This window comes from Pipistrellus kuhlii, unplaced genomic scaffold (genome assembly GCF_014108245.1).
Source record: "Pipistrellus kuhlii isolate mPipKuh1 unplaced genomic scaffold, mPipKuh1.p scaffold_m20_p_22, whole genome shotgun sequence".
Classification (NCBI taxonomy): domain Eukaryota; kingdom Metazoa; phylum Chordata; class Mammalia; order Chiroptera; family Vespertilionidae; genus Pipistrellus; species Pipistrellus kuhlii.
Window position 1 is genome coordinate 1,013,173 of NW_023425521.1, and position 24,290 is coordinate 1,037,462.

General features: G+C 55.6%; 1 protein-coding gene across 3 annotated transcripts; it reads right to left on the bottom strand.

Moving 5' to 3' along the window:
- Positions 1–12,495: 12,495 nt before the first annotated feature.
- Positions 12,496–23,747, bottom strand: PHB1 (prohibitin 1). 3 transcript variants are annotated; one of them, XM_045586077.1, is made up of 8 exons: positions 23,649–23,715; positions 23,477–23,480; positions 21,013–21,105; positions 19,225–19,386; positions 16,998–17,140; positions 16,756–16,872; positions 14,605–14,700; positions 12,496–12,850 (listed from the first exon to the last, which is right to left on the bottom strand). In XM_045586077.1, exons 3-8 carry the CDS (start codon positions 21,098–21,100, stop codon positions 12,638–12,640), a joined length of 819 nt encoding a protein of 272 aa, XP_045442033.1. In that variant the 5' UTR covers positions 21,101–21,105; positions 23,477–23,480; positions 23,649–23,715; the 3' UTR covers positions 12,496–12,637. The 3 variants fall into 3 exon arrangements, with proteins under 3 accessions (XP_045442033.1, XP_036307218.1, XP_045442032.1); XM_036451325.2 differs by lacking the exon at positions 23,477–23,480 and having other exon boundaries at positions 21,013–21,127; positions 23,649–23,747; XM_045586076.1 differs by lacking the exons at positions 23,477–23,480; positions 23,649–23,715 and adding an exon at positions 23,481–23,499 and having other exon boundaries at positions 21,013–21,127.
- Between the last annotated feature and the right edge of the window lie 543 nt (positions 23,748–24,290).

A 24,290-nucleotide genomic window follows, 5' to 3' on the forward strand; every position in this document is an offset into this window, starting at 1 on the left:
TGTTTCTATCACTCTCTCCATCCTCCTTCCTCTCTAAAAATCAATAAAATATATATATATTTTTAAAAAAGCTACGAAGTAACAGCTACTTGGATGTATTCACTCACTGAACCCTCACCGCAGGCATGAGCCCAGCACTCCTGGCATCTCCACTTTACAAGTGGGGAAACCGAGGCACAGGGAGTTACGTGATGGTCCAAGGTCGTGCAGCTCGTAAGGGACAGCGTCCGGAGTCAGACTCGGCGTCTCGGACCCAGAGCCGGGATCCTGACCTCTGTGATAGGGTCAGGGCCGTGCTCCCTCCTTCAGTCTTCTCGCTGCTCTCTCTTCCACCCCGAGGCGGCTGCCGTTCCCAAGACCAGCTGAAACCTGCCCCCTGCGCGGGGCTGCGGGTCTGCTGGCTCAGGCTTCCCTCTCCCCGCCTCCCCCCTGCGCAGGGAGAAGGGTCTGCTGGCTCAGGCTTCCCTCTCCCCGCCTCCCCCTGCGCAGGGAGAAGGGCCGCTCCCTTCCGTCACCCGCACTCCCTGTCCTGGAGGGCGGCCTCTGACAGCCACTCATTCCTGGCCGGGGTGCATCGAGAGGCTGGGATCCTGGCCACAGGGGCCCGAGTCACTTCTCCGGGAGGACCCGCCTGAGCCATGCCCGTGACCCCACTCCCTGCCCAGCAGCCCCTCAGGCCCCCAGAGGCCGCTCCCTACCTGGGCTACCTGCTCGGCTTCCGGCCATTGCTAACCTCTGCTCCTCAGAGGCTTTCTGTCTAGTCTGCCTTCCTCCCCACACTTCCTTCCTGTTCTGTCTCTGCACACCCCAGCGTGGTATTTTTAACCTGAGGTTTCCACTCCTCTCCTGTCCAGTGGGTCCCGGGGCAGGACTGCGTGCTTGTGTGCGTGTGCGTGTGTGTGTGTGTGTGTGTGCGTGTGTGTGTGTGAGAGTGTGTGTGTGAGAGTGTGTGTGCGTGTGCATGCATGTGTGTGCGTGTGTGTGCATGTGTGTGAGTGTGCGTGCGTGTGTGTGTGTGCGTGTGCGTGTGTGTGTGTGTGTGTGTGAGAGTGTGTGTGTGCGTGTGTGTGTGTGAGAGTGTGTGTGTGAGAGTGTGTGTGCGTGTGCATGCATGTGTGTGCGTGTGTGTGCATGTGTGTGAGTGTGCGTGCGTGCGTGTGTGTGTGTGCGTGTGTGTGTGAGTGTGTGTGTGTGCGTGTGTGTGTGTGAGAGTGTGTGTGTGCGTGTGCGTGTGTGTGAGTGTGTGTGTGTGCGTGTGTGTGTGAGTGTGTGTGTGTGTGTGTGTGTGTGTGTGTGTGCGCGCACGCCCGCGCATGCGTTGGAAGGGCTGGGAGCGGCCTTGAGGCTCCAATCTGTGTCTCTCCCTGCGGGGCCCGGCCTGGCCCTCCCCCTCCCCCGTCTCTGTGAAGCTGTCCCTTCTCTGCTTCAAGAAATGCCCTAAAGCGGCTTTGGAAACTGCCTGTAGGGAGCTGAAGCCCACCGTCCACCCCCCCACCCCCTACCTCCCAGGGGATGGGGCAGAGGCTGGACCTGGAACCAGTGAAAACCCAGGAGTCCCTGGGGCAGCCCAGGGCCCCTCTCGCTCCACGTGCGGCCGCATCACTTTGGAGCTTTGGGGGCTCCCAGGGCATCGGGGGGCTCCCAGGGCATCGGGGGGCTCCCAGGGCATTGGGGGGCTCCCAGAGCATTGGGGGCTCCCAGGGCATTGGGGGCTCCCAGAGCATTGGGGGGCTCCCAGGGCATTGGGGGGCTCCCAGGGCATCGGGGGCTCCCAGGGCTGCTGCTCCCCGGTCTGCTGTCTTCTCTCAGCTCCAGAGCTGCGGCTCAGAGAGCGGGGCACTGCCTCCCCCCTTCCTTACCTTCCTTACCTTCCCAGGTCTCTGCTGCCAGGGCCTCCTCACCGAGCCTGGCCCACGGGCTCTCCACTCCGCCGCCCTTACCTCCTGCTCTCACAGAGGCTCAGCTTTTCCGCCTCCCAGTGCTTCACAGAGACACCTGTGTGTGAGGCTGCCGACGGGCCTCCGAGTTCTGATGGTTTGTGATTTTGTTTTTGTGCCCAGTTCTCTGAACAGTAGCAATTAAATAAGTTGATATCCAAGATTTTAAAAAATATATATTTTATTGATTTTTCACAGAGAGGAAGAGAGAGGGATAGAGAGTCAGAAACATCGATGAGAGAGAACCATCCATCAGCTGCCTCCTGCACACCCTCCACCAGGGATGTGCCCACAACCAAGGTACATGCCCGTGCCCGGAATCGAACCCGGGACCTTTCAGTCAGCAGGCCGACGCTCTATCCACTGAGCCAAACCTGTCCCGGCTGAGATTTTCCTTTTTCCAGCAGCTGACAGTGACTCACAGCGGGCGGCTGGCCCCAGGCTAATGTTCCCTAAAGTCACTGATGAGCCTAATGATAAAGTCATTGATGAGCCTAATGATCTGCGAAGCAGGAGGGACTGCCGCCACCACGCCGAGTCTCCACCTAGGGTTCAATGCACTCAGCGTTGTGGTTTTTCCATTCTGCCAAGGGGACCTTCAGGACTCAGACAGTATCTGCAGCTTTCACCTCCAGCCTCTGCCCGGCCACACCTCGGCTTTACTCTTGTTATTTTCCCTGCCTTTCCCTCCCGGTTCAGCTGCCAGGGTCCCAAGTAGCACGCCTCTGGCCCCACTGTAAGCTGTGACTGTGGCCCTGTCCGTCTCCATGCCCCCTGGCACTCCTTTTATTTTTTAAAATATATTTTATTGATTTTAGAGAGGAAGGGAGAGGGAGAGAGAAAGAAACATCAACCTTGAGAGAATCATTGATCAGCTGCCTCCTGCATGTCCCCCACTAGGGGCTGAACCTTTAACCCAGGCATGTGCCCTTAACAGGAATCGAACCTGGGACCCTTCAGTCTTCAGGCTGATGTTCTATCCACCGAGCCACACCAGCTGGGGCCCTGGCATTCCTTTTAGAGCTGGTCAGCCCTTCAGTCTACAAACACTTACTGGGTGTCCCCAGGAGGAGCGGAGAGCAGCCTGCGGGGCGGATACTGGCTCGGGGAGAAGTTCTCCCACCACAGACACCCAGCGAGCGGCCACTGCAGCTCAGAGCGCCATCTCCGGAGAGAAGGAGGAAGGGGCCGCACCCAGGGTGGGGTTTACAGAACGAGTTCCCCCCACGGGAGAGACCTGGGCCTCCCCAGCTGGGCAAACAGGGGCAGAGAGCTGGGGAGTCTCCCCAGGGAGGGGCCCAGAACTCCCCGCCACCTCGGCCAGGAAGCTGCCTCGTGAATCTTGGGCTAACGGGGCGCCAAGGAGGGGGACCAGCCCCAGCAGGGAGGAAGCGGACTGGCTTCCTGTTTGTTTGTAAATCTCAGAGCAGCCTCCTGTGGCCGCGAACACCAGCTACTCAGAGCAACCTGGGGCTGAGGCCTCCCACCACGAGGGCCATTTCCTAGGCCCCTGGGTTCCGCTGTGTCGCCTTGGAGGGAAATCTGGTGCAGAGATCACCGGGCCCCTTTAACCACCGGGCAGCATACACTGTGGTTTTGTTTGCAGCAGCGAACTACACGAAAACCACCAGCAGGTTTGCAGAAGCCTGCTGGCGATAACAAAACACGGCGGATCCATCCCAGGGAGAGGGCGGAGCCATGAAAAAGAATGGTGTGGTCCGGCCGGCGTGGCTCAGTGGTTGGACCAGGAGGTCACCGCTGACTCCTGGTCAGGGCACATGCGTGGGTATGTGGGACGGGAAGGAGGCAGCTGATCAATGATTCTCTCCCATCGTTGATATTTTTTCCTATTTCCCTCTTCCTTCCTCTCTGAAATCAATAAAAATATAGTTATATATAAAAAAGGGGTGGCCCTGGCCGGTATGGCTCAGATGGTTGAGTGTTGTCCCATGCACCGAGAGGTTGTCGGTTTGATTCCCAGTCATGGCACATGCACGAGTTGCAGGCTCCATCCCCAGTAGGGGGGCACATCCATGCTTCTCTCTATATATCCTCCTTCTTCTCTCGCTAAAAATCAATTTTAAAAGTATTTATTTTTTTAAAGAATGGGATGGATCCCTAGCCGGGTAGGCTCAGTGGATAGAACATCAGCCTGTGAACTGAAATGTTCTGGGTTCAATTCCGGTCAAGGGCACATGCCCAGGTTGTGGGCTCGATTCCCAGTGGGGGCGTGCAGGAGGCAGGCAATCCACGATTCTCTCTCATCATGGATGTTTCTGTCTTTCTCTCGCTCTTCTTTCCTTTCTGAAGTCAATAAGAATAAAAAAGAGCTGGATGGATTTGTATGTGCCACTGTGGCAATGTGTCCGGGACATTTTGTTTGGTGAAAATCGCCAGGTGCAGAGCAGTGCCATCCCTGTGGGGTCAGTAACCAGAAGCAGGGGGAATGCTCAGAGGCGGAGAGATGCACGGACTGCGGGATGCCTCACTCTCTTCTGGAAGGAAATTCACGCCCCTGACAGCGGCCCTGCTGGGGGAGAGGAACCGTGGGAGAAAGCGGTGGGAAGGCATTCACGTTTCGTTGTTTATCTTTTTGTACCATTTGCATTTTTTTTTTTTAGTGATGTTTATGTACTTAAAAAATGTTACCTGTGGGCAATGGCATTATGATTCACTCCGTTCTGTTCTTTACATGTCTCCATCATTTACAAGAGAAAAGCATTAGCTCACAAAGTGTTATTTTTAAGGCTTACCGAATCAGGCAGCGTGCGCGTGCAGGATGGAACAGGGTAGAGAGAGGCTCACGCCTTCCCCAGGAAAACCGATGGGAGGAGACCAGGTCTGTGCACGTCGGTGACAGAAGACTAGCCAGTTCTACGCTCCAGTTTGCGGACTCCTTATGGCAAGCGTTTGAGCTGTCTCTGGCTTCCTTCCAACCACGCCTTTCTCTGTCTCTCTCTCCATTTCACAGCCTCGTCACTTACGTGTAGACTCGAACCAAACAATAAGGAGCAGAAATCTGAAGGAAGAAGGAAAACAGAATGCACTTCAGTACACAGGACCTGGTCACCTGGCTTCAGGACACAGTTGTCTTGGCCTCTTTATAAAGGACCTGCGTCTGATTCATCGTCCAATCCCCTGAAGCACTTAGCCCAGGACTGCACACAGTAGGGACTCAGTAATCCAGTGGCCGGCACACTCATTAGTCAACAGAGCCAACTCTCAACAGTGCAACGACTGACATTTCTTTGGAGAGCCGAAAACCGACTTCTGCACATGGGCAGAAGTTTCCATCGCACTGTACGTGTGCTCCTGCATGTGGTATTTTGTGGAAGAGCCACACTCAAGGTGCCAAAGAGCTGCATGTGGCTTGCGAGCCGTAGTTTGCTGACCACTGCAGTAATCAGTCACTGGATGGATGAATGGACCAGCTTGTTTACACAACACTTGTCTTTCTAGGTCTGTTCATTCATCAAGAGCATCCACAAGATGCCCGGCCAGTGTTGCTTGGTGGTTGAGCATCAGCCTTTGAACTAGGAGGTTCAGTTCCCAGTAAGGACACATGCCCAGTGGGGGGATATGCAGGAAACAGCTGATGAATGATTCTTCTCATCATTGATGTTTCTATCTCTGTCTCCCTCTTCCTTTCTCCCTGAAATCAATTTAAAAAAAAAGATGTTTCTATTTCTCTGAAATCAATATATATATATATATATATATATATATATATATATATATATATATATATATATATATATATTATTTTTTTTTTTTAAGAGAGCCAAAACCTGTTTGGCTCATTGGATAGAGTGTTGGCCTGTGGACTGAAGGGTCCTGGGTTCGATTCCAGTTGCGGGCACATCCCCAGTGGGGGGTGTGCAGGAGGCAGCTGATGGATATTTCTCTCATTGATGTTTCTAACTCTCTATTCCTCTCCCTTCCTCTCTGTAAAAAATCAATAATATATATATATATATATATATATATATATATATATGTATATATAAATAAATAAATAAATAAATAAATAAATAAAAAAGAGCATTCATAAGATGCAAGGTCAAGTCTCCCCCAACTGCCTGGCAGCCTCTTCCATTTAATTTTGCTCCTCCTAAATGTCTTAAAGAAATGAGAAGAAAACTCATGGGGCTTTAGAACGAGAGCCTGAGGTCACCTCTGGGTCGTATTAATTCACTAACAAGTGGGTGAGCTCCACACACTGACCTCAGGCCTGCCAAAGCCGCCTGGTGCCCTGGGGTACGGAGGCGTTAGAGCTACACCGGGTGGCGATCTCCCTGGCGAGGCGAGGGGTGGCACCCGTGTGGCGGGTGCTTGGGGCAGGACAGTGGTGTATTTACAGCCACCGGTGCCCAAGAGGCTCTGTATCAGGAGGTCACCCGGACTTGTCATCATCACCCTGGCTGCTGACCTCCTCCCAGTCCTTCCCTGGGATCGTTTTCTGAACATCCTGTGCTTGCTGAGGCGGCCTGGCACGGGCAGCCGCAGGCAGGCTGCTGCCACCTGGTGGAGAAGTGAGGCACAGCCTCGCGGGGCTCAGTCTGAGAGGAGAGAGAACGGGAACCTCTGAGCCCAGCTCCCAGGACAGCTCTGCAGCTCTTCCTTCCAAGGACAGCTGTGACCAAGGTCCTCAGGTAAGACGGATACACTCCCCACTGCCCTGGCTGTAGCAGTGGGGGAGGGACTCCCCGCTGGACCTGTTTCTCCACCCCTCCACCTCTCCATCCCTCCGAAATCAACTGGCAAAGAGCTGGTAAGACCTACCCCCGCCATGGAAGGATGGGGAGCTGGGGACCTAGTGAAGGGACTCGTGTAAACAGGGACACAACAACAGCTAACGTGCAAACCCCTTGTACAAAACATCACTTTGGGGTGATGGGCCAGTCCGTACCCTGGACCTCAAATAATGACTGTACAGAGCTTACGGAATGCCAGGTAAAGTTACCTCCCTCGAGACATGGGGGCTCTGGGGAGGGGCCCCACAGCACAACCCCTCCTGCATCTTCTCGTATGAATGAGACCAGATTCAGACCCTTGACGGGCCTTATGTCCCTTCTTAATGGCTGGCATAGTGTCAGGGACACACGGATGCCCACTGCCATCTCAGGATGCCCGAGAACTTCCCTGGTTCCTGGTCCGCTCCTCGGGACATAATAGGGAAGAGAGTGAGAATAGTTTTTAGAGGAGGAGGAGGAGGCGGAGGAGGAGGAGGAGGAGGAGGAGAAGAAGAAGAAGAAGAAGAAGAAGAAGAAGAAGAAGAAGAAGAAGAAGAAGAAGTTTGAAGTATTTAAGTAATTGACCCAAGATCTCCCAAGCTAGTCAGTAGCAGGGGGCAGGATCAGAATCCAAACCCCAACCTTTCTAACTCCAGAACCTGTATCCTTTCCACTAAATGGAGGAGCTTAGGGGTGAGAAATATGGGAAATCCGTCCCAGCGTGGTGGTGCGCAGTGTCAGCGAGGGGAGCCGCTGTCCTGGCTCATAGGTCGATGCTCAGCCCTGAGCCATGCCGGCCGGGCTTATTCTTTTCATATTCCCCAACCACTTAGCAGGGTGAAAGCCGTCCTAACCGGTGTGGCTCAGTGGATGGAGCATCGGCCTTCGGACTCAAGGCTCCCAGGTTCGATTCCGGTCAAGGGCAGGCACCTTGGTTGCAGGCACATCTCCAGTAGGAGGTGTGCAGGACACAGCTGATCGATGTTTCTCTCTCATCCATGTTTCTAACTCTCTCTCCCTATCCCTTCCTCTCTGTAAAAAAAAAATAAAAAAATTAATAAAATATATTAAAAATAAGTAAATAAAAGGGTAAAAGCCATTGTCAGCTATATAAAAGCGAGTGGAGGGCTGTGCTTGGCCTATAGCTCACATAGTTGGCCAATCCCTGACCGAAGCGTTTGCAGCTCATTCAGCCAAACATCGACAGTGCACGCCTCTCCCGACTCCGGCTTTTCTGGCTAACGCAGGTGGTTTGTCCCATCCTCCACGGAGGCCTCGAGTGGAGGGTGCTGGGAAGACACCCTCCTCCCTGACCACCTGTGTTGCAGGCCAAGGCGCTCTTCCAACGGTCCGCCGGCTCCCCCCCCCCCCCCCCCAGCACGTTCCCGTCCCTCTCTCTCCGGCTCCGCGCCTCTGGGCCTTGCCAAAGCTCCCGGCCTCCCCGTCCGGCCGGCCAGGCCTCCTCATCCTTTTCGGTTCAGTCTCAGACCCGGTGCTGTCGGAGCTCCAGAGCCAGCTCCTTTTCACAAAGGGAGACTCATGGGCAGGGGAAGCGAGGGGGAGGTCAGCCAGAGGTGAGTTCCTGGAGGAGAGGGATTCTACGTTGGGCCTGGGACAGGGATGGGAAAAGGGAAGAGAGATTGTAGCAAGTATGAGTGGTCCCAGGGGGGCACTCGGCTTATCGGGGTGACCACTCGGTGGGGTAGACAGATGCCTAATCTCGGTGCACCTGGGATGAGCACCATGTTGTATGTCACTGTCACTGAAAAATGTTTTTTTTTAAAAGAGGGGGCGGAGAGCCCTGGCCGGGCGGGGTGGCTCCGTGGTTGGAGCGTTGTCCCGTGTCTCTGGTTCGATTCCTGGTAGGGGAACAGGCCCAGGTGGCGGGTTTGATCCTTGGGAGGGGTGCATGCTAGAGGCGAGCGTTCGATGTTTCTCTCTCACATTGATGTCTCTCTCTCTCTCCCCCCATCCCTTATTCTCTCTCAAATCAATAAAAATATATGTATTTTACAAGTGTGTGTGTGTGTGTTGTGGGGAGAATGAAAGAGGGGGTGTTCCAGGCAAAAGCAGGAGAGACTGAGCTGTGGGCAGCTGACAGTGAGGGGACAGTCCACACGCAGAGCCCAGGTGAAGGGAGAGCAATGAGACGGGTCGGGGTGGGACTTCAGTGGAGGGCTGGCCTGCTAGGCCCCGAGAGCCCAGATTCTGAGCAGGTGGCCTGAACTTCCAGCCCTCATCTGTAACCGCAGTCCTGCACTCTCTATTCCTTCATCTATTCATCCGACAGACATCCAGTGAACCCACGAGAGCCAGGCATGCTTGGCGTGTTAGGGGAAAGAAGAGACACGGGAACGAATGCTGAATCGCATACGTGTCCCGCCCTCCGGAAACGGGGAGTAGGAGAGAGCACACACATGTACCTATGGGTATGTGCTCCCTGGGACTGTGTCAGGGGGTCCAGGGAGGGAGCAGCAATGGGCAGGGGAGAGGGGACGCCAGAGGGAGTTCTGTGGATGGGAAGGATTTGAGCCAGGACTTACGGGGGAGGGGGTGTCGGAGCCTGTGCAACCTGGGGGAGGGCTATCCAGGAGGAAGTGACAAGGAGCGAAGGGGGTCCAGGCAAGGGCAAGGCGCTCATCTCGGTGCTTGTTGCCAGTGGGGGTGTTATTGGCATTGTTTGGAGGCGATATTTTATTTTTAAAATATATATTTTATTGTTTTTTTTGTGTTTTTTTTGTTTTTATAAATAGGGAGAGGGATAGAAAGCTAGAAACATCGATGAGAGAGAAACATCGACCACTGGGGATGTGCCCGCAACCAATGTACGTGCCCTTGTCCGGAATCGAACCCGGGACCCTTCAGTCCGCAGGCTGACGCTCTATCCACTGAGCCAAATCGCTTTTGGCCCAAGGAGGTCTTTTAGCATCCCCACCACCTCCCGGCCCCTCACCTGACGCCGGTGGCCACTCGCGTTTTCCAGCCACACTCCCCTCTCTGCGGGAAGCGCCGGATAGGTCTGTGAAGGCAAGCGGTGACATGGAAAGTTGGACGGGACAATCAGCGGCCCGGCCACGGAGGGCCTCCAGCGCCAGGAGCAGACATTTGTGCTTTATTAGGCAAGGAGCGTCCACTGAGACCCTGCGGGGGGAGGGATGAACGGGGGGCCTCCAGCAACCTCTCACCCAGGTCCCTTCCCATCGGGGCGGGCTGCTTTACCCACAATTCCTGACGGAGGGCAAAGGTCAGGGGAGGTCCCATCTGCATATCCCTGCGGATTGCCGGCATGTCCTATTAGAATTGCATTTGCTGTGTTGGGATTGGACTCCTATCTCCTTGTCTCCCCCTGTCTTTCGGATCAAGCCACTTGGCAGTGACCACGATACCCCCCTCCCCCCCCTCACCCCGTCATTGGTCCACACGGGGAGAATTTGTGTGAAACAAGAAGAAAAAGGCAGCCTTTTAGGGTTTTCTCTTCCCTCCCGTCCAGGGCCCACTGCTGCTGAGGCATCCCCCTGGCGCCCAGACAAGGGAACCATTCAGCCTGACCGAAGGGAGAGGAAGACCCTCCCTGCCCGCCCCTCCCCTGGCCGGGCCGGCCCAGAGGACCCCACGCTGATGGAGGCTCATTGTGGCCGCTTCTGGAGAAACCCAGAGGCCGTCAGGGGACTCTGGGCTGAGCAGCCAGTTAACGGCCCTCAACATTTGTGAAAAGAATCACTACTTGTCGGAAGTCAAAGAGGAATGAGCCCTCCCGGGCTGCCGCTGGCACCACCCCTGGCAAGAAGACTAACAGCAAAACCAGCAGGAGCGGCCTGGCTGCCGAGAGGCCGGCAGAGGCTGGAGGAACCCAGGAGCGGGGAGGGCTCCCCTGCGGACACCTGCAGCCTGAAACCTAACGCCCCAAATGCGAGAAACACAACGGCTCTGACCAGGGCGCAGAGGAGCCTCCTGCACCCCCTCCCTCCCGCCCTCCCGTCCGCCAAGAGTGTTCAAAGCCACACACGGCAGGAAAGCAGGAGGGACGGCTGCAGAATGGAAGTCGGTCTGGGCCGGCTTTAGGAATTACTCTGCTCCAGTCTTGACTGCGTGGAGTCCAGGCACCTCATCCTGTTTTAGGCCTTGCTCTTCTTACAGCAAAAACATAGAAGTAAGAAGGAAGACCCTCAGATAAACGAAGCCAAGGAGGCGGCAGGGAGATGTGCTAGAGGGGAGGCTGGTGGGAGTCTCGGCAGAATGCAGCTTGGGTGGGAGGTCTGGGGTTCAGCCGAGGGCCAGCAGCCCAGAGCACACTTGTCCTGGGGGGGTGGGGGGTGGCTGGGAAGGGGTTCAGTCCCTGCTGAGAGGCCCGGGGAGGGGAGCAGGGTGCAAGGCAGGGAGAATTCGTTCCCGAGAACTCCCTCTGTGCCTCGTCCCCGCCCTGCTCAGCGGACAGCGGGCCTCTCCCCTGGGAGAGGAAACGCAGATGGAGGTCAGAGGCCCTCGCCGTGGCCAGGTGCAGGGCCCGGGTGAGCCTGCGAGCAGAGGTGAAAGCAGCCAGTGCACGCGCACTCCGCTCCGCTCTGTTCCTGAAGGGACTGGCAGGGCTCGTCTCTCAGTCGGAGCTCTGCCTTCCCTCCCCACCACCCAAATGCAAAAACGTGGCCTCTCACACGTCATTTCTACATCAAAGCAAAGCACAACAAGCCACCTCAACTCACAGCAGAGCGCCCACAGCCACCTCACGCACATAAAAACCAAACCAGAGCACGGAGGGGTCACACTCATGCGTCTTATGCCCCGTCGGGCTGACGCTGACAGCTGTCGGGCAGACCCCCAGCTCCCGGTAACGGTGGCACTGAAGCGTCCGAGCCTGTCCTCACTGGCACCTCAGAGCCCCTCTCATACGCGCCTCACCTAACACTGGAGGATCACTTCCGGGTGGGGATGGATGTAGAATGCCGGGGAGTGTCCCGAGACTCCAGCATTTTCTGCCTCGCTGGAGACTGTCCCAGCTGGCCCTCCCAACATGTGCACACAGAAACTGCGGGAACACTCTGTTCAGACGGCATGGCTCCCACAAACAGAAAAACAATCCCGGGAGACGGAGCTGCGAGGTCTGAATGTCATTTATTGACAGCAGTTTACACACTGGCTTTCTCCCCAGGCCCAGGCCGTGCCTTCAAAGCACAGGCACCGCGCCCTGGAGGAGGGGAGCAGAGCCAGGAGCACAGAACGCACGGCCCTGGCAGGCACGCCCAGCCCTGCCCGCCCCTGCCCGCCGGGCAGGATGCAATCCTTCACGTTGGAATTCCTTCGGGCGTTTGAGACCCACGCGGGTGGAGAGGAAGTCTTCCTGGAACTCAGCTCAGGCCAGGCCTCTGCTCCCGTGAGCGGAGTCCGCCTCAGCTGCAGCAGCCCTGGGGGGTGGGGTGCACGCATCCAGCCCACCCACCTGCACAGGCGGATCCTCACATCCACGCCGAGCGCACACCTGCTTCCGCTGGCCCCGCGAGAGAGAGAATCAGCCTTATGGGGAGAGACAGACCACTTCCTCTGACCCGCCCGGCCCCTCAGCTGGGGCTGCGAGGAATGGCCGGAAAGTGGAGGCCTGTGTACTCGGCTCGGCGAGTGGCGTCTTCGCACCCTGGTAGGCGTAAGGCTGCAGGCTAGCGGTTCCCTCAGCTGACCACCGAGCCCCCAGCCCATCGCGCACGACCCTCCCTTTCTTCTGCCAGGGCCGCGGCCAGGCTGGAGCTCGCAGGCACTTGGCAGGGGTGGGGAGGGAGGTGGGTGAACAAAGGGGGTGGGAATGAGAACAGAAGAGTTTCGTCTGATAAGAGTAATTAGAGATCTGAAGTGATTTTACTTTTATTTCCTCCACGTTAAGCCAATCATGAAATCTCACAGTGATTCTGGGGTGGGGGCGGAAGGAGTGCGATGTTAGAATCCTCGGGGCCGGGCCCCGGGCCGCGGGCAGGGCAGGCCTCACTGGGGAAGCTGCAGGAGCACCGACTGCCCGGCCGGCAGGTAGGTGATGTTCCGAGAGCGGGACAGCTGGTAGGCGATGTCCTCGGCGGCTTCCAGCTTGCGCAGCTCGATCAGCCCGTCGCCCGCCGTAGCGAGCGAGTTTGCGATCAGCTCGGCGGCTTTGGAATCACCCTCCGCAGAGATGATGGCTGCCTTCTTCTGCTGCTCGGCCTGAGGCAGGAGGTGGGGAGAGACCAAGGTCACATGAAGGCCCAGGTTGGGCACCCTGATTCCCCAAGGAACTCTGGGTATTTGCCTTCTCCTCCTCCTCTGGGTGGGGTCAACAAGCACTGTGAGCCACCAATCCTCTCCTGTCCTGGACCACCTACTCCTCACTTTAGGGATACACTGTCAGCTGCATGAACAGCTGTCTTTTTCCAAAGTTCTCATCATTATTAATAGCAATCTAGTCCGGCCATGCTGCTCTGAGCCGGAGCATCCCAGGCCCAGGAAACAGGAGAGAAAGGTAGAATCAATGCTCAGGCTCCTCTTTCCCTCCAGTCCCAGGTCACAGTGACTTTCACCAAATCCAGCGTCGCTGAGCCGGAGAAGCAGGCGTGTGGCGCTCCTTAGAGCTGCCAGGCACCCAGGCACCAGGATGAGGTCCCCTGGACCTGCCATACTCCTATCAACAGGACTCTGTCTGCAATGCATGACCAATAGAATGAACACAACTTGGAAACTTCTAGGCTGTGACTATTCACTCGACAAATGTTTACGGAGCACGTAGTATCTCCAGGCACATGTCTCAGACTCCGGAGGCAGGCGTTTATATAAGTTAAAAAAAAAGTTCCCGCTCATAGTTTACATTCTCTGAAATTAAATGTTTGCCACTCATATGTCCCGCTTCTCCCTCATTTCAAGGCCTAAGGGGTGTTGGATTAGAACAATGATTTTCAACCTTTTTCATCTCATGACACACATAAACTAAACACTCAAATTCTATGGCACACCTGCCGAGACCGGTTTGGCTCAATGGATAGAGCGTCGGCTTGGGGACTGAAAGGTCCTGGGTTGGATTCTGGTCAAGGGCATGCACCTTGGTTGCTGGCATATCCCCAGTAGGGGATGTGCAAGAGGCAGCTGATTGATGACCCTCTCTCATCGATGTTTCTAACTCTCTATCTCTCTCCCTTCCTCTCTGTACAAAAAAATCAATAAAATATATTAAAAAAAAATTCTACGGCACACCTAAAAATGTATTTTTTGGTGATCTGACAAAAAAAAAAAAAAAAAAGGAAAAAAGGTATAATTTTGATCCACTCACACCAGATGGCTATTGTGTTGGCTGTCGCCATTTTCTTATTTGACAATCTAAGGGAAGAGAGGTCAGGGCCCCGACTAAACAGCCAGGCAATGTGTGTTTTAGACTCTGCGGTACGCTGCTCGGAGACGGCAGGTTTAGAACGCCAACGCCAGAGAATGAGGTGGGAAGAATGAAATACACCTTTGCAGGGACCAGGAAGGCCGGGCAGGGATGCAAGTACGCTGTGTCCCACCACACTCCGACACATCTGGATGGACTTAGCGTTTAAACAAACCCGGTGTCGATGGAGCATCTGGTGCAACATTTGATCCTTTTCCCTGTCAGCTTTCACTGAGCAACTACAGTTAATAATGACCTCTCAGCGAAGCTGAAAATATTCCAGGAGAAAAACATTTTTATTTGTAGAAAGTGTGTTTAATCTTAGGGAAGTGGAGGGAAAAAAAAACGGCCCTTGGGTGACTGGGGAGCGTAACTTGACTTATCCCTGACCAGCCCCCAAAGACCCTGGAGCCAACTGCGGGAGCACAGTCCCTTCAAGCCCTTCCAGCGATCCCGGAAGGAGAGATGACAGGCGATCAATTTCCAGGCCACCCAGCAACCGGGGCCGAGCGCAGGAGGGGAGAGGAGAGGGGCTCCTGCCATCTGGCCGAACGCTCACCTTTTCCACCACGAACCTGGCCCTTTCCGCTTCCTGCTGGGCCACCTGTTTGGCTTCTACTGCTTCTGTGAACTCCTTCCCGAAGGTCAGATGCGTCTGGAGGGAGAGAGGGGGCACAGAGGAGGCGGTGTAATTGCTCAGACAGCGTGGCTGGAGGCCCCGCGGCCGCCAGAGGGAATGGCTCTAGCAGCTGGAGGCTTCGCGAGGCCAGATCCCCTTTCCACCTCCATAGCCGCGTCCAGACTACGTGACACCCGAGCCCCCGGCTGCCCACTGCTCCGCACACCACAACGTCACCCTCAGGGCGACCCTCTCACGTGGAAAACGGCCCACGGCCACGGAAGGATCCACTCCACTGACCGGCTCCCTAAGAAGGAGACCATTCCCCCCGTGACCAGTGCTCTGCGAAGACCCTCTGGGGCCCCCGGGAGGCCAGGTGGAGCCCCCGAGCGGGAGGATGCAGCTGGTTCTCAGGGACTCGAGAGCCGGCTGCTCCGCCTTCTGGGCTAACCAGCCCCCTTCCTCTCAGGCCCCTCCGCCACCGAACAGGAAGAGGCCGGGAGACCATGGATCGCACATCAGGGTGTTCCCTGTGTGAGTGCTTCTGGGAAAGGGCTTAAAGAGGGAAGGCAGCTAAAGCCATTGCTTAGGAAGAAGGCTTAAAATTCGGATTATCCAGATATTTCCTAAGAACATAAATAACAGACTTGGCTGAAGGGACTGTCTATACTGATCGTGCAAACAGAGGGAACAGGTCTCAGAATGCCTAATGGTGAGTCTAGAAATGATTAGTAGCATTGGTTTTGCTATCAAATTCTACTGGTTTTATTTCCTCCCCCACTCTCCCAACTTCTGCTTTTCTTAAGCATAAGTAACTCAACTTTCCTCCTGGAGAGTCCATCCTAGACTCACTGCCTTCCACAACTGTTAGCACTCCTGACTCTTACGCTGCAGCTGCTCTACTCTGCCTGCTCCGTTTCTGGACTCTTGGTGAACGATTGGGGAGGAAAATGCAATCCTGAGAGATGAGAAATAAAATGTGCAATTAAGGAATAAATTTTCTTTCTGAAAGGGCCAGCTGAGGGCAGCAAAATTCCCCATGAAATCTAATTTTCCTCTCACACCTCTTAGATATGGTTTCTTGTGGTCAGCCCACATTTCCCCAGAATGGAGCATGTGGTTAAAGTTTCACAAAAGGCCAAGCTTCTCCTTGGGTTTTTACTGAGCGTTTTCTCACAGCCGAGGTGCCCAGGTTAACAGTAAGTGGAAGGAATTAGCAGTCAGAGGAGCCAAATGGCTGCAGCCTGGAATCTTGCCAGTAGAGGGAGCCCACGGGCCCCTCCACGTCGGGCAATGGATGCCAGGTGGGGCTGGGCGGAGCCGGGCCCTGCAGCGACCAGGTGTTGGGAGTGTGATGTTTGAACAGCTGCACAGATGCTGAGGGGGAAGTGGTGCTTTTGCCTAGCGATGCATAGGAGAACCAAACAGGAAACACTACCTCACTGCCCGAACAAATCACTCCAAGTGGTTTTTCCCACGAATCTAGAAACATGACCCTCCCTCTCGCTGCCTCCATCTGAAATGCTATCCCGCCTGTACTGCTTTCTGCCTGCATTGCTTTCCGTCTGACTTACGGCGTTGAGCGTATATAAATACACAGACACACAGTCTCAGGCCTCGGGGCCGGCCCTCATACCCACACCGGCTGTGGGTAGCAGGACCCTTCACTGACACCCTATCGCCTTTCACTGGGGTTCCCCGGGCTCACGTCACTGCGCCTCAGGCCCTGGTGCCGGGAAGTTCCCACGCGTCAGACTGGGAGGTCTGGGCTGGGGAGAGAGCCTATCTGAGTGCTCTCTGGTCTCCCCAGGCAGCTTCCTCCTGTGCCCACGGTCAACAAGGCAGCTTCCTGGGGGGCTCACACAGCCCGTCGGTTTGGGATGGTGAAAAGCTCGTGGTTAGGTTACCCCGTGGGCAGCGCCACAAGTCAAAGGAAAAGGGTGTGGCCAGGGTGAGGGCAAGAAGTTCCCATGCTTTCAAGCCTCATGTCTAGGAACGTGGAAGGCCGGACCTGACTGCGTCTCCCCAGAAACGGAGCCAGGCCCCCCAGCACGCACCGGGCCCTCCCTGCAGGCTCCGCCAGGATCTTACCAGGGACACGTCGTCCAGGATGAGCCCGAAGGTGGCGGCTCGCTCTGTGAGGTCGTCGCTCACCTGCCTGGAGACCAGCTCTCTCTGGGTGATGAGTTCTCCGGCGTCAAAGCGAGCCTGGTTCCGGGGGAGGGCACAGCAGCCGGTCAGGATAACGGGGAGTGGAAAAGGAACCGGAAAACTACCAGCCACGCCCCTCCCGCCCCTCCGGGATCTCCGGGGGCCGCACGCCGTCCGCTCACCACCACGGACTTGAGGATCTCGGTGGTGATGGACGGCAGCACGCGCTCGTCGTAGTCCTCCCCGATGCTGGTGAAGATGCGGGGCAGCTGGCTGGCGACCGGGCGGAAGAGGATTCGCAGGGTGATGTTGACGTTCTGTAAATCTTCGGGCAGGGAGGGGGAAATGCCGAGTTAAACATAAAACTCACAGTGGCCTCCTAGGGGACCTCCTACCCCCAACTTCCTACGAATAATAAGCAGAGTTGCTAATCCTAGGGGCACGGAGCAAAGGGGTCTGGGTTTCCTGGTAGAGAACCCAGCAGAGCACCAGTGAGGAGCCTCTTAAAGGCGTCTGGTGACAACGGCTTTTCCGTGCGTCCTGAAGGCCCCGGACACAAGCAGCAGGTGCTATGGGCTGTGTGGAACACGGAGTGCTTCAGAAAACAGGGCCAAGCTGAGAATTCTAGGGCCTGTCCAAGGCCCGGTGCCCGTGACCCAGGCCGGGAGCGTGCTTTGGGGGGGTTACCGGGGGCTCAGCAGAAATAGTCCACTTTGGACCGAACCAACAGTCCAAAGGCCTGGGCTGCAATCCCACTCCGCTGGTTACTAATTACCCGACTTTGCTAAGCTTCAGCCAACCTCAACTTAGTTCTCTAGGAACAGGGGTGGTTTCATCTGACTTCCAGGCACGTTGAAGGAAACGGACAGAGAAGACACACGAACGCGCAGTCAAACGCAACAGATGTAAGAGACAGAATCATCTGCAGCCCACCTCTCCTCACCCAGGCAGAGGCCCAGGGAGGGAAACACAGCTGCCCTGACACGCAGGGCCTGCGCAGAGCCGACGCGCGGTCACAGCTGGCTTGCAGTCAACAAGAATATGGATCACGCGCCCCTGGTCTCTGGAAGTCCCTACCACATGTTTGGAAGCTAGGTACACGAAGTATCCTTAAACAACAGCAAACAGCCTAGGAAGAAAGCCCCAAGAGGTGGGAAGCTGAGACCTAGGCTTTTAAGTTCAAGTTCGATGTATGCTTCTCGCTAAACCCCACCGACCTCTGGTTTCCTCTGTGGTAGAGGCAAGCCAGGCCCTCCCCGGAGGCTCCTTCCTCTCCCGGGCCAGGAGCTAGGGACAGATGAGGCCCTACCGACTTACCCTCCATCCTCTGCCCGACACGCCGCTCTCTCTAAACCCCAGCTCGGATGGAAGCTCCTCGCAGGAGCCTGGCCACCCACCGGTGGCCTCTCTGCTCCCGGCGCACCGCATAACCTTGGCTCCCGGACTCACTACACTGCACCTGTCTGTCCACATCTCTGTCTCCCCAGCCACAGAACGGAGGCCTCTGCCTTAGTCATCTAGCCCAGCCCCTACCCTCATGAAGCCGGGCACGGTCACAGCGAGCACACATCAGCTGAGGAAGGCACCGAGTGTGACCCTCTCTCCTCCTGCCATGTGGAAGCCTGGCTGCTGCGCTGGCACCTGCTACTCCCCTCACGGCCTGAGCACCTCTACGAATGGGATGGGGGAGAACAGGGATAGCAATTCGTTTTAGGCTCCGACTGCATAGCCCGTGGCGTGTCGGACACCCGGGAAGTGGGCCTCCGCCTGAGAGAGAACGCTGGAGGCCAGCACTGCAGCACACAGAGGCCTCGGCACGTCAGGCGAAGGGTGAGCCAGCTGCGAGGGGAAACGGAGCCGCTAGATGCGATTACAGAGTGATTCTGGGGAACAAGAACCAATGGGAAGGGTCAACGGAGGGAGCAAGGGCACCTTCCAATTTCTCTCAAATTGGATCACAATGTCACTCTTGAACCCGATCTTTGCGTGTTTCTTTAAATGCCTGCAGTTGCCTGTGTGTGTGCCCTAAGTATATGTATTTCTTTTTTTTCTTTTTTCTTTTTTAAAATATATTTTATTGATATTTTACAGAGCGGAAGGGAGAGAGATAGAGAGCTAGGAACGACGATGAGAAAGAAGCATCGGCCAGCTGCCTCTTGCACACCCCCAACTGGGGATGTGCCCGCAACCAAGGCACATGCCCTTGACCGGAATCGAACCTGGGACCTTTCAGTCCCCAAGCCGACGCTCTATCCGTTGAGCCAAACCGGTTTCGGCAGTATATGTATTTCTTGCTGTGAATCAGGTACGCTCTCCGGGGAAAAGACCTAGGAATTCCTACGTGAAGTTCACCCTCTCTGGCTCCCTCAGCACCCCTCCCACCCTCCCCTGGACATGCAGGCGGCTCACCTTTGCTCCCTGTGATGACTGGCACGTTGCGGGGCCGGGAGCGGCAGTCGAAGATGATGGGTTTCTGCACCCAGGGGATGAGGAAGTGCGTCCCCTCGCCCACCACGATGTCCTGCACGCCGCGGAACCGGTCGAAGATGACCGCTCTGTGCCCGGCGTCCACTAGGGAGGAGGAGATCGAAGGGTCAGGGAATTCCTCTCACCCGTTCCATGCCTGGCGAGGGTCTTGGTGTATCTGTTCATGTATTAATCTGCCCTCTCCTGCTCCACCTTCTGGCACTTCTGGTCTCCAGAGGCTTCTAATAGCTACAGATCTAAGCGATCACTTCCTGCCCCATGTGTCCCCCCCCAAGCACCTTGCTAACGGGGCCCCGGCATCCTCTCTCCTTGAAACAACTGGCTGCGGGTTTCCTGATGAACCACCCCATCCCCAAGCTCCCACCCACACATTTCCAGAAACCACCTCCCCCACTTCTTCCTAAAACTCCCGTCTTCACTGTCACCACAGTTCAACCTGCTTCCAATTTTACCTCGTGTTCCCAGAGGCAGCACCCCCTCTACGAGAACCCTAATATCCAGAAGGTCCCTCTTTCTTTCCAAAAGCTTCTTTTTCCCTAAGGTTTTGAGGGGTTGGAGAGCTGTCTTGTTGAGAAACTCGTGATGATGATCACTGTCTAACTCTTCAGGGATGAATGGCCAAGAAGATCAAAATGGCCCTAGCTGGTGCTCCGTGGTTAGAGCCTCGGCCCACGAACTGAACGTTGTGGGTTCAATTCTGGTCAAGGGCACCTACCCTACTTGCAAGATCAACCCCCAGTGCCCCAGGGGCACGTGCAGGAGGCAACCAATCAAACTCTCTCTCTCTCTTTCCCCCCCTCCACTCTCTCTAAAGATCAATGGAGAAAATATCCTCAGGTTAGGATTCAAAACACACAGACACTGACCAAACAACAAACCGAGAAGATCAGAGGGGAAAGCTGTGCCATGGAAGCCAAGCAGGCTTTCCTGACCCGCTGCTTTATGGTCACCATCGTTGGTCCGAATGTCCCCGCTCTGAAATTAACCCTCCTCTTGTCGGACACCACCTGTCATTCACGAGGTGAGTCCATCTCCTGCTGCTTGCCAACAGTGAAGGTTAGAGAAATCAGTTGGAGGGGGGCTTAGAGGTGACCTAGTCCTATGGTCGGCCAACTGCGGCTCATGAGCCACATGCGGCTCTTTGGCCCCTTGAGTGTGGCTCTTCCACTTGATACCACCGCCCGGGCGAGTCTATGTTGAAGAAGTGGCGTTAGAAGGAGTTTTAAGTTTAAAAAACTTGGCTCTCAAAAGAAATCTCCATCGTTGTCCTGTGGACGAATGAGTTTGCCGACCACCGACCTACTTCAATCCCCCCAGCTGCAGCAGCTCCTGCTCAGCACAAGGCCACCGCAGGCCGACAGCCCCTGCTGGTCTTCCCGCGGGCGGAAGAGAACGGGCAAGCTCTCTGCTTCAGCGAGACAGCGACATCCTGGCTGTCCGCTGCGACGTCTGGGGGGCAGCACCCCTCACAGGAACTAGCAGCTGGAAACATCCAGCCAGCGGCCGGACGGGGAGGCTCCCTGGGAAGACAGGCTCCGAGAGGAGCTCTGGCTGAAGGACCGGGCTCTGACGACAACGGGACCACGTGGTGTGGGGCGGCAGTGGGTGAGCCGTCTCGGTCACCCACACTTTCGCGCTGGGCAGCGCAGCCACTGGGGTGTCCCGGGGGCGGTGCCGACTGACAGAGACCCTCCAGCACCGGAGCCTCACCATTGTACAAGGCCGAGTTCACCACGCCTCCCGCCACGGCCAGGGCCAGGCCAAACTTGCCGATGGATTCAAACAGCTTGGCAGCCATGTCTCCTTCTGCTGGGCCAGCTCACACCTGAGAGGGTAAACACAACACAAGTGAAACGACTCGCTCCCCAAACCCTCAGAGAGAGCGCTCTCTGCCACACAACATTCCCTTCTCAAGCTGGCGACCGACTCCCCATTCCTGTAGAACGGACGCATCAACTCCTCTGCTTTCTTCTTCTTTCTAAAATATATTTTATTGAGTTTTTACAGAGAGGAAGAGAGAGGGATAGAGAGTGAGAAACATCGATGAGAGAGAATCATCGATCAGCTGCCTCCTGCACACCCCCCACTGGGGATGTGCCTGCAACCAAGGTACATGCCCTTGACCGGAATCAAACCTGGGACCCTTCAGTCCCCAAGCCGACGCTCTATCCACTGAGCCAAACCGGTTTCGGCTGCTTTTTTGTTCTTCCACCACTTTAAGAAGAGGGGACTGGAGCACGGGGCTAACACCTGGGACTGAGGCAGGGGCTCGATGCCCACAGGGAACTTGGCACCACGCTAAACCACCCTCCCCTCTTCCGGACAAACAGACCCCCAGAGAGGCTGCGTGGCTGGTTCTGTGCAATTTTGGTTTAGGAAAATAACTCAGTGAGACAGGCCTGTAAGCCAGGGCAAGAGAAATGGGGAAACCGAGGAAGATAGCTAAACAAATAGACAGAGCAATTTGCAAGATAGAGAAGGCCACCTCCTTAGAAATAACATCTAGGCCTCAGTTGTATTTCAGCTCCAGATCCTGAAAAGCAGCAAAACCAGGTGGGTGATACCAGGACCAGCTGCAATGACTAAGGACCCCCTGCCCTGACACTGACCAATCAGTGATCACCACCATCCTGAAGGAGCACACCTAGAAAACGGGTGCATGTTATGTGAAAACCCTCCCCTGATAACTTCCCCTACGATACTTGCCTGCAAGAGAGAAATAAAAGCCTTAAGACCAAGGGCCCAGCGCGTGCTTCCTTCTGGGGAGCAGCCCCGCCATTCCCTTTCTGCTCTTCTTCCCCCCACAGGCATGCATCTCCTAAACCCTAGAGCAGTGTTTCCCAAATTTTTGACATCTGTGTACCCCTTCTATAATTTTCGTAGTGCTGAGTACCCCTCATACTCATGAGAACGCAGAATTAGGCGCAGCTAAGCATGGTGCAAGGCATATCCCCACCGAACTCCGGTGCAATGCGTACCCCCACCAAAGTCTTCCCGTACCCCGGGGGGTACGCGTACCACACTTTGGGAAACACTGCCCTAGAGGACCCTGCAAGGCTTGCAACCAGGGGAGCAATGGGCAGTGGCCCCTCTTCCCAGGCTAACCCCTGAACCTGATCCCAGACACCCTTTCCCTGCCTGACTTCCCAGAGAGCCAGGGCAGCCCAGTCTAGGCTCTCCTGTTGCTTCTAAGCTAAGCCCTTTCCCGTTCTGCTGTCCCCAGCTTTAATAAATGTTCCCTCAATGTCACCTGGACTCATGCTGGGAAATTTTTTCTGCACTAAGTCAAGAACCCACACAGTATGGGCTGGCCCTAGGCAGACTGGCCAGGGGTCAGGTCCTTTTCGGTAACAAAAGTGTTGCCACATAGTGAGTCCCACAGCAAAAAATAGCGATTGCTAACCTTTACATCGGAAGGTCTTCTAGAGGCAATTTATTTAACCCTCACACCAACCCCTATGAAGTAGATTATTACAGATGAGGAAACTGAGGCACGCCGTGAGGTTACATGAGGAGCCCAGGATCACACAGCATGAAGTGGCAGAACCAGGATTAGGGCCTACAGGTCGAATTCTAGAAGGCACAGCTCAACTCCCCACCATATGGCTTTTCAACAGCAGGTATTAAGAATGACCTATAACAGCCCTAGCTGGTTTGGCTCAGTGGATAGAGCGTCGGCTTGGGGACTTAAGGGTCCCAGGTTCGATTCCGGTCAAGGGCATGTACCTTGGTTGCAGGGTGTGTAGGAGGCAGCTGATCAATGCTTCTCTCTCATCGATGTTTCTAACTCTCTATCCCTCTCTTTTTCTCTGTAAAAAAACAATAAAATATATTTTTTTAAAAAGGAAGAAAAGAATTACCTGTTTGACATAACATTCTGGGACCAACATAACAAGGAGTAAGTGGGCAGGTGGGGCTGGGCCGGTGGCGGGAGCACGGCGGACCTAACAGAAGCCACTCCCAGCACTAACTTCTCAACGCTCCGCCCCGTCGTCGCCATCCACTCCGGTCCCAAACCCTCCCTCTGTCCCTCCAGGCCAAAGCCCCTGAGCCTACCCTGGTCGCTCCTCGGGCATTTGACTATGCCTTCCCCACCGCCAGGACGCCCAGCCCTGACCGCTCAGCCTTTCCACTTCGTACTGCTTCTGGATTTTTCCTCACCCTGCCCCCATACACACCTCCCTTACTCCACGCAACTCCTGGCTCGTCCTGGGCTCCCCCCGCACCCCCGTCCCGCGGGGCGGGCCCACGCACACACGCCGCTCTCCCGAAGTGCACACGGGAGTGCAGAGAGGGACTGCCGCGTTGCCCGGAAGCGGACCACAGCCGTAACCCCCCATTCTCACCTGCTTCTACTCTGACCTCCACAAGGCTTCCCCAGCCACACATACTGCGCACGCGCCTGGCAGCTCCTCCTCTTCCCCGCCCTCCTTCCAAGATCCGCGCCTCCGATTGGCCGGGAATGGCGCTGTGCATTCTGGGAAGGGTGGCTTTCCGCCTCGTCCTGGCTTCTGGGCTCTTAGCAGATGAACTACAATTCCCAAGAAGCCATGCAACGGCCGACCCACGCTGGAAAAACCTTTTCTCTTTCGCGTTAACCGCCCAGAGGCTGCCGCAAAGCCTTTTGGGGGCTGTAGTTTCCTGGGGGATAAATGCACGTGCCTGTTGATGCTAGAACCTCCTGGTAGATGAGCCTTGTAAAAAGTAGCTAGGTCTGCAGCTAGTGGCAGGGATGGGCTGGGAAAATATACAGCTGATGGAAGCGTGGGTGGGCACCTTGGAGAAACTTGTGAAATAACGGTTGGGATGAGAGACCTTAAAGGAAAACAAGAGGTGATCTTTTTTCCACAGCCCTGAGAGTCCTGGAACATTGATTACCAGAACCATAAAGAACCTTAATACCTGAGGGTTGAGCATCTGGTGCACGAAAAGGACCCCAGTTGGATTCCTAGTCAGGGCACATACCCAGGCTGCAGGCTCCATCCCTA

Bases quoted from the DNA above. Each gene is read 5' to 3' on its own strand.
- PHB1 (XM_036451325.2), bottom strand. From the start codon at position 21,100: ATGGCTGCCAAGCTGTTTGAATCCATCGGCAAGTTTGGCCTGGCCCTG. The intron at 14,701-16,755 runs GTAAGATCCTGG...CTCTCCCTCCAG, and splicing joins TCCTGGACGACGTGTCCCTG to ACGCATCTGACCTTCGGGAA. The intron at 12,851-14,604 runs GTGAGCGTTCGG...CTCCTGCCTCAG, and splicing joins CCAGGTTCGTGGTGGAAAAG to GCCGAGCAGCAGAAGAAGGC.